This window comes from Protopterus annectens, chromosome 3.part0 (genome assembly GCF_019279795.1).
Source record: "Protopterus annectens isolate FY-2018-M chromosome 3.part0, PAN1.0, whole genome shotgun sequence".
Classification (NCBI taxonomy): Eukaryota; Metazoa; Chordata; order Ceratodontiformes; family Protopteridae; genus Protopterus; species Protopterus annectens.
In genome coordinates this window covers 938,639,684-938,653,231 of record NC_056731.1, presented here as the reverse complement: position 1 = coordinate 938,653,231, position 13,548 = coordinate 938,639,684, and the positions used below count along the sequence as shown (strand labels likewise).

Here is a 13,548-nt window from a genome sequence, read left to right as displayed (position 1 = left end):
CAGACAAAATTGCAGAAGATACCTCTGCTTAATTGCAGGTTCAACGCATTATCAATTCTCTGCACTGCCCTTTGGCTTATCTACTGCATCCAGGGTCTTCACAAAATGCCTGGCACCATTCATTGCATACTGCAGACAAAGAGGAATTCAAATATACCCATACATGGATGACTGCCTTATTCAAGCAGAAAGCAAGGACATTTTTTTAAAGCATCTGGCATTTGTCAAACACCTTCTAAATTGCCTAGGGTACACAGCAAACGAAAAGAAATCAAAACTAGTGCCCTCACAAAACATAATATTCCTGGGTGCCAGCTTGAATACAACGGCCCAGATGGCTTATCTCATGCCAGACAAGCAACAACAGCTGACTCAATATTTCAAAATAATGGCAACAAAACCCCAACTCCCTGCAAGAAAAATTCTGCAGGCCTTGGGATTCATGGCATCTTGCATACTACTAATACCATTTGCAAAACTGCATATGAGGAAATTACAATGGTACCTGAAAAGCGTATGGACTCAGCACAGCCACAGCTTGGAAACAATGATACCACTCATTCCCTGCCTTCAACAGGAGTTTCTATGGTGGGCACAGGCATGTCACCTCAACAAGTGTCAGCCTTTCACCTTACCCACAGCCAGGCAAACTATGACAACAGATGCATCGGACTATGCCTGGGGAGCACACATGGCAGGACAGTGCATTTAGGGCAAATGGACTACAGATCAGAGGCATCTGCATATCAATCAAAAAGAAATGCTAGCAGTACAGAATGCCCTAACAGATTTCAAGGACCTCTTACACCCAAGACAACTAATAATAAAGACAGACAATACCACAGTAATGTGATACATAAACAAGCAAGGGGGCACACATTCCTACCCTCTATGCAGGCAAGCAATGACCTTGTGGAACACCGCACTGTCTTACCAGGTTCAATTACAAGCACAATTCCTGCCAGGAAAGAAAAACACATTGGCAGACGACCTAAGCAGTAACATCATGGATCCACACGGTGGAAACTAGATCCACAAGTACTTGCAATGATAGCTCAAAAATGGGGACGCCCAGACATAGATCTGTTTGCAAGCTCCCAAAACTACTAACTTCAAAACTTTTGCACAAGGACATACCATCCACAAGCTTGGAAAGTGGACGCCCTCTCATTCAGTTGGAAAACATTAACAGTGTATGCCTTTCCTCCACTGCCTCTTCTAGCAAAGGTACTGCTGAAAGTCAGATTAGAGAGGCCACAAATGGTACTCATTGCACCAGACTGGCCACGCCAGCATTGGTACCCAATTCTAAGGAACATGGCCCACGGCCCACCATGGATTTTACCACAGATTCCTCACCTGCTCTCCCAGTGAGACAATCAGATTCTACACAGCCAGCTCAAGATATTAAACCTGGCTGCATGGCAAATTACCTAAACAACCAGCCAACACCTCTATCCAAAGCTGTTATGGATGTCATTCTGGAGGCCAGGAGGCCCAGCACCAGGAAAACCTATTCAGACAAATGGAAAAGATTTTGTGCCTGGAACCAGGCTACAGGCCAAAATCCACTTGATCCAAACATTCCTCAGATTCTACAATATTTAACTGAGATGTTGCACAAAGGACTTTCCTTTTCATCTATTAAGATCCACGCCTCAGCAATTTCAGCTCATTACGACACGGATCCTCCTTTATTCTCACATCCACTCCTAAGACAGTACCTCAGAGGGGCTAAGAACATAAGACCGCCAAGGAGAGCACCAACACCTACTTGGGATCTCAACTTTTTTCTGGAAAAGCTTACACTGCTGCCCTCTGAACCAGCTTTTTCAGCTGATTTACAGTTTTTATCATGGAAAACTGCCCTGCTACTAGCAATAACCTCAGCTAGAAGAGTCTCAGAGCTACAGGCACTAATGGCAGTGGAGCCTTTCCTCATTTTTCATCAAGACAGAGTCTCTCTACGAAGTAACCCTTCCTTTATGCCAAAGGTGGTATCCAGTGTGGCCCTAAACCAAACCATTCATTTGCCCACCTTTTTCCCAAATCCCCAGAACAAAGGAGAAAGACTCCTGCACTCTTTGGACATTCACAGGCAGTTATGTTACTACTTGGATAAAACTACGGCTTTCAGAAAAACTGAGCAGCTCTTTGTAGCCTATGCTACAGGTTCACAAGGAAAAGCTATCTCAAAACAGACCATTTCTAAATGGATAGGGCATTGCATACGTTTCTGCTACACGCATCATGGGAAACCGGTACCTGCTAACATTAGGTCCCACTCCACCAGGGCTACAGCTACATCAGCAGCCTTCCTCAGGGGAGTGCCAACCAAGGATATTCTGGAAGCTGCAACTTGGAGTTCGGTGCACACCTTCACCAAACACTATCACTACCTCTGTATTCTAAAACTAGAGCTGGTTTTGCCCCTGCAGTCTTGCAGGGCCTACTAGCTTCTTCTAACCCTGTTTAACTCCACCTCCCATCCTTAGCTTTGGGATTCAACCCAAGTGTGATGACTGCAGCAGGGTAACACGATGAACATAGTACAGTTTTCTACCTACCATAAATGTATGTTCGAGTGTTCACCCTGCTGCAGTCCAGGTTACCCTCCCTCCATCCCCTCTGTACTAGCTGAACTTATCTACACCACTCTATCCTATACAACCTCTGTGGTGTATTTGCGTGTGCCTAAAGGTATTGTTTTATTTTTATCTAGCTACATACATATATTTTGCCTACCTATTGGGGGCACCTGACATCTGGGGCAAGAAAAACTGAAGAAAATGGCGTTGGATGCCTCTTATATACCCCTGGTGCACTGACGTCAGGAAGAAGCGACAGCAACCGACGCCGGACCAAGACTTTGGAATTTGGGCCGACTGCGGGACTGCCTGACGGCAGGATAACCCAAGTGTGATGACTGCAGCAGGCTGAACACTCGAACATCTACATTTATGGAAGGTACAAAACTGTACTTTTTTCAGTATGGCAGCATTCACCCCTTGTGGGTGTAGAACCAACAACGTTCTGCATCAAAAGCAAGAACACAACCTGTTGTGCTATTAACAATGCAAGCTGACTTAGCATAAGCATCACTAAACTTCTCTTCCCCTGCAGCTTTCAGCTCCTTGTAAAATTGTAAAATCTACTCAATATTCAACTGCATCTCAACTTCGCAGCACAAGAAATCTGGAAAAAGCCAAATTTACTTGGGGGGGAGGGGGTCAAAAGTCCAAAAACCAGGGTCACATTAAACATTGCTTGTATAATCTTGGAAAGTTGCTAGAATAAAATGCTGTGTTACCACCATAAATTTTAGTGCCAAGGTCCCTGTGCAAGAGAGTCAGAGCAACATATCACTATGCCAAATCAGCTGCTTTGTGAAAGAAAAATGCTGTTATCACCATACATTTTACTACCAATGTCCCTGTGCAAAACAGTCAGAGCAACATACCACTATGCCAAATCAGCTGCTTTGTGAAAGAGCGGAAGACTGAAACTTAAATGGCTATCATTTAATGAATTCAGTTCTCACCATAGCTGTCAACCTCTTAGCACAAAACACCTGGACAAACCCAGTAATGAGGGAATACAGTCCTCAAACATATTCAGTGAATTCAGTCCTTGCCATAGCTGTCAACCTTAGCACAAAAAACCTGGACAAAGCCAATAATGGGGTAATACAGTCCCAAAAATAAGGACAAATTTCAAATATTCATCTTAAAAACTTAGAAAATGGCTAGAATAAAAGGTTGTGTTACTATGCATTTTCTGAAGAATATGAAGTCTGGAATTCAAATGCCTGTCAATTTTACTTCTGACGGAACAAAAACAATTTTCAGCAGAGGCCCAGGGAGAAATACTGCAGACACATGTCTTTGTAAAATGGCAGGACACCAGAGCAAATACACACAAACACAGGGATGAGATGCAGACTACCACAGAAGGCACCCCAGCCAAGAATCAAACCAGAAAACCTATAGCTGTGAAGCAACAATGCTACCACTGCACCATCAAATATGTAAGGAATTAAACATTCAGAAACCTGAAGTCTGAAATTCAAATGCCTGTCAAGTTTATTTAACATTTGTTAATCAGGACAGTTTGACTTGGAACAAAAAAATTTTCAACAGAGGCCCAGGAAGAAATAATGCAGACATGTCTTTGGAACATGGGAGGACACAAAAGCAAACCCACACAAACACAGGGAGAAGATGCAGACCCCATACAGAAGGCACCCCAGCCAAGAATCAAACCTGAGAACCTGCAGCTGTGAGGCAACAATGCTACCACTGCACAATCAAATATCAAGCATTGCAACATTTAGAAGCCACATATATTATGAGGAACAGATCAGATCAAATATGAGGCAAAAATCTGCAATTTTTTACAAATGGTGATGGGTAGGGAATTCAGGTCCTTAACACCTGCATACAAGGTACATGGTTTAAGCCTGAGGTATTCCCTACCACACCACCATGAGTTTGTTCTAGCCACCAGTATGTAGCAACTGGGGCATTTCACACACACACACACACACACACACACACACACACACACACACACACACACACACATACACCTTACCTACCTGGAGCGACACACACACACCTTACCTACTTGGAGCAACACACACACACACGCACCTTACCTACCTGGAGCGACACACACACACACCTTACCTACCTGGAGCGAGACACACACACACACACACACACACACGCACCTTACCTACCTGGAGCGACACACACCTACCTGGAGTGACACACACACCTTACCTACCTGAGCGAGACACACACACACACACACCTTACCTACCTGGGGCTACACACACCTTACCTACCTGAGCAACACACACCTTACCTACCTGAGCGACACACCTTACCTACCTGGGCGACACACACACACACACACACACACACACACACACACACACACACACACCTACCTGGGGACACACACACCTTACCTACCTGGAGCGAGACACACACACACCTTACCTACCTGGAGCGACACACACACACACACACACACACACACACACACACACACACACACACACACACACACACACACCTTACCTACCTGGGCGACACTCCAAATCCCTTCAGTACATGTAGATCCCTTGATTAAATCCAAATCCTTTCAGACTCCATAGCGACACCCATAGCTCCACTGCCCGCATTACACCCACCACGAGGTCCCCAACAAGACTCCTGGAGCACCTCCACCGCGAGATCCGAGACTCCAGCCCTGCCTGCCGACATTGCAGTCCGGGTCCGATCTTTTTCCAGCGACAGTCTATGCAGTTAAAACTGCATAGACTTCTGGGATCTCTGCATGTTACATGTTTCCCAGTCAGGACTGCTGCTGAGACAGTCTGCCCATGCTCCAGACTGTCTCAGCAGCAGTCCGACTAGTGCATGCACGAAGTCTGTTTTTTTTATCCGCAAATTTTAAATTGTTTTATTTCTTTACTTTTTATTTCTTTACTTTTCTTTACAGCTGGGGGGGCTGCAGTCCGGCAGTCCAATAGCACGGGCCGCCCCTGGTCTTATTATCCAACATCTACAAACATTTTGAAGAGTATGATGCTTCAGGTATGAGGAAATGAGGAGCTTTTTGAGACGAGCAATAGGACTGAGATTTGACACAAGTGGCAGAAAAGAGCTGGTGTGCCAAGTGGATAGATTTAGGATTGCCTAATATTATGACAATATAGGGTGCAATGCAATGGACAAGGTGCTGTCTCCCAAGAACAAGGCAGCTACCTAGAAAAATTATCCAGAGAAAGAGAAGATAAACCAAACTTTAGATCCAACAAGTAGAAAAAAAGAGAAAGTCCACTACAGGCAATTGAACTGTAGCCCTGCTAACCCCCCAAACCCTTAGCAAACTCATCAAACACAAACTGGAATTGTAGCTGATTTCGTTGCAAAGCATTTCTTGTAGGGGGCAAGCCTCCCTTCCAATCCCCTACACAGGGGGCTTTGCTCTCCGTGAATACATCCTTACTTACACACACTAGCTTCATGGTCACACAAGCCCAGGGAAGAGAGAAACACTCTACAAAGGTTTAAAAAAAAAAAAAAGAAACACACAACTGTGGTCAAATTCAGGAAGTTGAGATTAAGGAGATTTCATTACTGCAGTTACCATCCATCAAATGGAAGATCTCCCAAACAAAATAGGTACCATTTCATCTGCTGACACTAATAAAAACAGTATGAGAAAAGTAATTATAAAAATCCATGCATACACAGAAGACTTAATGGAACAATTTAAGCATTGTCCCTGTTGTTGATGCAATACTTCAGTAAACACCCGAGGGTACTAGCTTATAATCTGGCATACGCAGTACATTAACGTGTCACAGCTCCCTCTTTCCCCTACTTTATTCTATCCTGTCTATTCAGAGATGCAATGCCATACTGCATATAAAATTAGTTGCGCACCAATTCTGTGTGCCTTCACCCACCATTAAAGTAACAGAATTCCATGATATAGCATAACCTGTTTTGAAATAGTCTGTAGTAATAAAATGAACCTGAAAATAAGAAAAATGCATGGAAATGTCTAAAAGACTGCAACATTAAAAGTTGGTATCTGCTACAGTCAGTAGTAATAAAATGAACCTGAAAATAAGAAAAATGCATGGAAATGTCTAAAAGACTGCAACATTAAAAGTTGGTATCTGCTACAGTCAGTTTGAACACCTCCATGTTCCACTGTACTATACACAATACCAAAAGCAATGTACACTTAATGTGCCACTCAAACCCTAATTCCAAGGCAGACATACTAATCAATGGGGTGTGAAACAAAACACAGAGACATGGTCATAAGTACAGTAAACATGATTTGACCCCACCTGAAAAAAAAGATAGCAGCACTGGGAAAGAAAAGCAAATTCATTTATTAGTGGTTTAAAAAAGAACTACTTCTTACCTGCTGGAACACTGAGTTCTACTCCAACCCATGTTCCATGTGAGAAATCTACTGGACCAACATAGCGAACAGTTCCAGTATTACTTCCTATGCAGACCTGCTCTCCCTCTGCAACCCAGTCTAGTAAGGTTTCCACTTGCTCTACAGATGTTTCGTCTTCACTGTCTGACAGAAATGAATGGTTCTTTTCAGCAGATGGTTCATGCACAGAAGAGTTTGTAGGTGAAGTCCTGTATTCACAGAAAGTATCTTCCTTGATTAGGCTTTCTGGGTTTTCAACACAGTCTGGCAAACTGCTGAGTGGCACAGAAGGTACATGATTTGAGAAGGTTTTCTGTGAAGTGCATGTATTTTCAAACAAGTTTGGTGCAGTGTAGTGCAAATTTCTTTCAGTATCTACAGGTACTACTGTGCAAACTGAAGCATTACTACAGTCTTCAAAGTTTGCCTTACCATCTTCTACACCCATAAATTCAGTAAAAGCATGATCCTCCACAATATCTAAAGGGTACTCTACTATTTCTCGTGGTTTGGGTTTCACTAAGCTAAGAGAAGAATACAGTGCTGGACAAGAGTCTATCTTGCGTAGGGTAGGGCAGCGTGTTTTTCTGATCTCTGGAGAATCAATGATAGCCTTCTGTAATCCACTTTGCTCTTGGGATAACACAGTTACAGTACCTGTCTTACTTCTCTGCTGTTCTTCAGTTTCCTTATGCACAGCATGTTTTGAATCTACTGGAACTAATGAAGAGGCAGAATCACATGCTTCACAGCTCTGCACTTGACTGTCTAGCTGGTCTGTGCTTTCACTATTAGGTACTAGAACATCAGACAGGGTGACATTAGAGGCACTGTGGGAAAAGTAGCCACTGGTCATACTACTAGTGGTAGGACTGCGAGACACCTCCTTCTCTAGCACTCGGGAACTGAAGTCTGGCTTACAGCAAGTCAGTTCCCTACTTTCCAGGCTAGCATTGTACACTTCGAAGTCTGCAAAGTCCTCTGGAACATACTGCTGAAAACTGTGCAGTTTGTGGCGAACTACATTTTTATTATCCAACACCTCTAGATCATGTTCGTCTTCCTCAGAATCCTATGTAAAGAAAGAAAAAAAAAGGCTTTAAATAGTTTTGCCAATGTTTGCAGAAATCGATTCAATAAAATGATGAATAAAGATGGTCTACTAACCTGTGACTTAATTCTAAGACTGATTTATGAAACCGTTACTGAGTTTATACATAACATATATGCACTTGTAATTAAACTAGAACACTATCACCGAACACACATTTTAACATTTAAGCCCCAACAGCTAAAGTTGGTTCACCCCTTGAAAAATACATTTAGGTGTAAACTATTTAACTGTGTTTCATCTGTTGTAAAGATTTTCTCCCATTGTATATAATTTACTTATAAACTATTACAAAATATATTTGTGTGTTTTGTGGAACCTTTCTCCCCAACTCAATGTAAAATATTTACTCTGTTGCTGGGATTTTCTCCCCTTACATATAATTACTCATCAACTACTGTTTAAATGTTTTTGAATATGTTGTAGAGCTTTTCTTCCCGGGCCTCTGCTGAAAATGGGCCGTTGGCTCAGGTGGACTTTCTCAGTTATGACAGGACAAACAAATAAATTTAAAGTGCTGCGTAGCACAGTGGCAGACTGAGTAGCTCTGTTACTTCACAATAGGTTCGCTAGTTCATTTCTTGGCTGGGGTGCCTTTTGTGCATCATCTGCACATCCTTCCAGTCTTCAACATGGGTTTTCTCCAGGTACCTACAACATCCCAAACTATTGCACTAAGCAGAGTGGAAACTGCAAACTGTCATGTGTGTGCAGATGTGGAACCTTGGACTTTCTAGTAAAAAGTTAGTGGATTGTGAAGGCTGGCAGAGGTCCCTGCAGAAGTAAGCAAGTGCACAGGTTTCTCATTTCTCTCTCTCTCTCTTTCTCTCAAAAGAAAATATAGCATCTTATTTTACTGAATATTTCATATTGTGTGATGATTTTGTTGAAGTTATTTTCAAGGAACTCATCCTTCAAAAGATGGTACTACTTACCTCCTTACCTGTAAATTGACAGCAGATGCTGCTGTGAGACGTAATTTAACCTTCAACTATTACTGCCAAAGGAATGGGAAGGTATGGCTTCATTACATGTACCACTACTACTACCAGACTCACCACTAAACTTCAACAAGGTGTTTCATGCATTACTAGTACTCTGTTCACAAGTTGAAATTATCAGGGCCACATTTAATCTCAGAAGTCAGTAAATCCTTCCATCAATAACCCTCTCTGTCCTACCATTCAACCAGGCCGCTATCTAGTTTCTCAGTCTTGGTCCAAGCCCCTACCTGTCAGTTTTCCTATCATCCTTCTGTGTGGGACCAAGTCAAATGCCCTGCTGAAATTCAGCTTGACTATGACTACTGGTACTTCTCTGTCAAGTTCATCTGTAGCAGAGTCAGAAAAATTGGATCTGGCTTGACTGATTACTCCTTCGGGCCATGAACCCATGCTGGCTTCTATCTTGGAAATTGCTATTCAATAGATATGCTACCAGCCTCCCCCTCTCCAAGACTTTCCCTGTCACTGTTGCTACAGGAACATGCCTGCAATTACATGGATTTTTTCCTCTCCCCTTGTATAAGGGTAATACTGTTGCATCTTCCAAGCTTCTGGCAGTTAAACACTAGATGCCGGGGAGGGATATGCCAATACACTGGCCAGATTTCTTATAACTCTAGGAGGTGGCTCATTTTGTCTCTATTTTGGTGTCTGTCCTGTGTTCTCCTCTCTTCTGTCTTGCTTTCCTGCCAGCAGAGCATGCTCCCCCTAGCTTTCCTTTGTGAATAATGAAGTTAGGCAGCCACTCGATACCTCTACTTTGTCCCAGTCTTCTGTGATCTCCTGTCATCGTTGCTCAGTATGACAAGTTGTGTTCTTTCCCTCCCATATGCTCTTTTAAAATAAGATGACCTTCTGCAAACTATATGGAATGGCCAGACTGTACTCCAATATGCTAGTCATAGCATCTTCAAGAGATTTAGCCCTCGTTTAAATGCTAAATTCTCACAAACACTGACTTACAGAACATAAATTTTGTTGAATTAATACTTGAAAATCTTGCGATTAAAGGGAAAACAATTTCTAGGACTTATAAAATTGTAATGAGTGCAAAACATCAGAATTCTTTATTATTTTCAAACTATTGGCAAATGAAAAATCAATCACTGACTGAAGAAAATAAGAAACTAGCCATTGAAAATACAGTGAAATTCATTCCTTTCAAGAAGCTGTTATATGCACAAATTATAGTAAATAAATATATATTATACCTTATCTAAATTAAATAAATTCAATCCTAACTTTTCGCCTATATGTCACCATTGTCCAGATCAAACAGCTGATATTTTGCATGTCATGTGGAACTGTACTAAGATACACGACTTATGGTGTTCCTTGAGAGTAAGATTAGAGAAGATTGGATATGAAAAAATCAACCCTTACATGGGAGATAGCTATACTGCACATTAACATCAATCAACTTCCAAAAATATTAAAACATGTCTTTATTACAATGCGTGCCCTTATTAAATTCTTTATTACAAAGAATTGGAATGTCATGTCACCAATTACATGGGAAAATTTTAGCAATCTTGCTATCAAATATATCTCATCTCACAAATTAGTTTATTCAAAAACAAAAAACAAACGCTATTACCAAAAATATTGGGGTTACTTACTAGATATAATTCTTGACAAATAAAATTCGCCCACAAATTGACATGAAAAGCTAGCCTTTTAATAAGAAATGAATGTAGTATAACCAAGTTTTTCTTGCATCTTCTCCCTTCTCTTAGTATATATGTATCTAGATATTTTCCCTAACCATACAATAAATGGTTGAATTTCTGTCTATTTTTTATGTAGATTATCCCCATTCTACTATCCCTTATGAGACCAAATGAACATAAGAATTCTCATACTCTACTTGACGATGTAGTGACTTCTAGTGTATATATTGTGTATATATATTGTATAATTTTCTTGAAACAAGATTGTCTGTTTTCTTTAGATATGCATTTGTATTGTTTATTTGTGTTTTTGAGTTATTGTATTGTTGTTATTTGGAAAAAAAAAAGAAAATTGAAATAGAGATTTTTTTTTTCCCAAAGAGATTTAGCCCTCGCTAACAGATATCTTACTCCACCAGAAAACACTAACTCTTCATTATTTGCTTCCTTTAGACACTTGAATTGTCAAGAATAGCTTCCAAAACCAAGGTCCTGAAAGTCTTAGATGCTCAAGAACCTCAGTGAGCGGATTGGATTAACTGGGGAGATGATTTGTTTGAGCTATGATACAGAATTGGAACTGCTGAGACATAGTAAAGCCTTGCTGAGTCTAATCATGGTGGCTGCCAAAAAAGCAATTACTAGAAAATGGAAATCAAAGTCTAAACCAACTTTAACCACACAGAGGCAGTGAGTAAACTGGCAGCTACAAACAGACAAAATGATTTATTGTGTTAGCGCTTTCGGAGGGGTTAATACCCTTCCTTCATCAGACAATTCAGTACACAAATTAACCTTCCTTATATAGATATAACATAATTACTAAGTGACATCATTATAATCAATTATGAGATCAATTGAGCATGCAAAGCACTTGGTGAAGCTGGAGCCTAGAGTTTTACTTTCACCAAGCTTTAAAACTAAATAAGTCCATAAAAATCTAGTCATACATATTTCAATACACATATTTACAAAAATCAGCTAAATAAAAATGAATTAACAAATATGTAATTCATTAAATAAATAGTAGATACTGCAAATGGTAGCAAACTAATAACATTTTAAAAACCTTCTAAAATCCATTTAATATGCTAAAATGTTATAAGTATAATAAATACTAATTTCATCTATCATATCACAGATATAAAATTCCTAAATAACTAATCTTATTAACTTTATGAATATAAATATATATGAACTGTTTAAAAATTATTAATTGTTATTTATGAATTAATAAGTACACTAAAATTGTAATGTTTATAAAACATGTTAAATATCTTATTCTTTATGTACTCTAACTTAACATGTTTTATACATTATGTGAATTTTAACTTGTATAAAAATTTTTTAAAAACCAGAACATAAACGAAGTTATCTTTTCAACGCTAATTTTCTAAGCACACATTTTATGGAAACAAACTCATTAAGGCCAGGATGGACATAAGCTATAGTTCTAATCTGCCAATAAAGTTCGTGGCATTCCAAATCTAATTGCCACGGACTACCCCTAGGATCTGGTGTCACCTGATGTTATACTACAAACCTAAAACTATGGTTAGGGTTATTAGCCAAATGTCTTGCCAAAGCATTATTATTATCCCATTTAGTTATTGCGTATTGGTGTTCGTAAATACGCTGTCTCAATTCCCTTTCGGTTTTACCTATGTAAAACGCAGGACAATCTTGGCATAGGGCACAGTAAACTACTGCTTTAGATAAACATGAGTGTTTACCTTGGACCTTGTAATGAACATTCCTGATTATTACCTCCTTATCAATACACAAAAACTTACATTGGTTACATCTTCCACACTTAACCATTCCTTTATTGTGACCATTAACCTTTTTTGTAGGACATTCAAGCAGTGCCTTAATGTTAGGACCTCTTCTCTAGGTGATTTTCGGTTTATCACCCAATAATTTACTCAAACTGGTATCTTCCTTAATTAAAACCCAATTTTTATTAATAATTTCTCTAATTAAAATACTGTCTAAATTGTAAGTACATAAAAAACTTGTGTGGAAGTTCTCAAAGTTATTACAGATAACATCTATGTTTGGGCTGACTGCTCTAATAATATCATCAGATGTACTTAAAAGGGGCTTAAAAAATCCTGAATTTCTTTTATTAATAACCTCAAAAGAAATTTCTTTGATTAAAGAAACAGGATAGCCTCTTTTGATAAACATAGACTCCAGATGGGAACATTCGTGTAAAAAATCATTCTCTTCAGAAATCATTCTTGCCGCCCTCACCATTTGTCCTTTAACAACAGCTCTCTTCTGGTGTTTAGTTTAGTTTGTTTCTAAACCAACTTTACTACAAGTAGTGAATATAGTAACAGAGGTAAAACAACTGGAATTGGGATCTTTAGAAAAGGGACGGTGCAAACTACATAGTAGAAATAGGAATTATGGGAACAACATATGCAAAGAAGAAATTAAGTTTAAGAGGCAGGATTTGAATAAGCCATATAATGCTTAACTGACAATGACTGGATAGACTATAAGTGACATATAATGTTTGCAACTACAGTTGTTTCAATGGTGTCTGTGATGTATATAATGCTTGCAACTAAAGCAGTGTCAATGTTGTTTGTTTTTCACTTATATAAATGTAAGATTGCCTATGTCATAGGTGATAATTTAATAAAGATGTTTATTGAAGGAAAAAAAAAAAACATCTGTGGAAAAAAAAAAAAAAACGACCTGACGCTGATGTGCAAGGAAAGAATACACGGGCATAGCTCTCAACCACTTAGTACAAAAAAATCTAGACTAAGCATCA

At 39.7% G+C, this 13,548-nt stretch overlaps 1 protein-coding gene across 1 annotated transcript in view; it reads right to left on the bottom strand.

Annotated features, from left to right (window-relative positions):
* The window catches only part of KIF13A (kinesin family member 13A), a 2,301,375-nt gene that overhangs the window by 234,395 nt on the left and 2,053,432 nt on the right, over positions 1 to 13,548 (bottom strand). Inside the window, exon 29 of the mRNA XM_044065730.1 lies at positions 6,955 to 8,047. Within this exon, the coding sequence (XP_043921665.1) occupies positions 6,955 to 8,047 (1,093 nt within the window). The remainder of the gene's footprint in view (positions 1 to 6,954; positions 8,048 to 13,548) is intronic.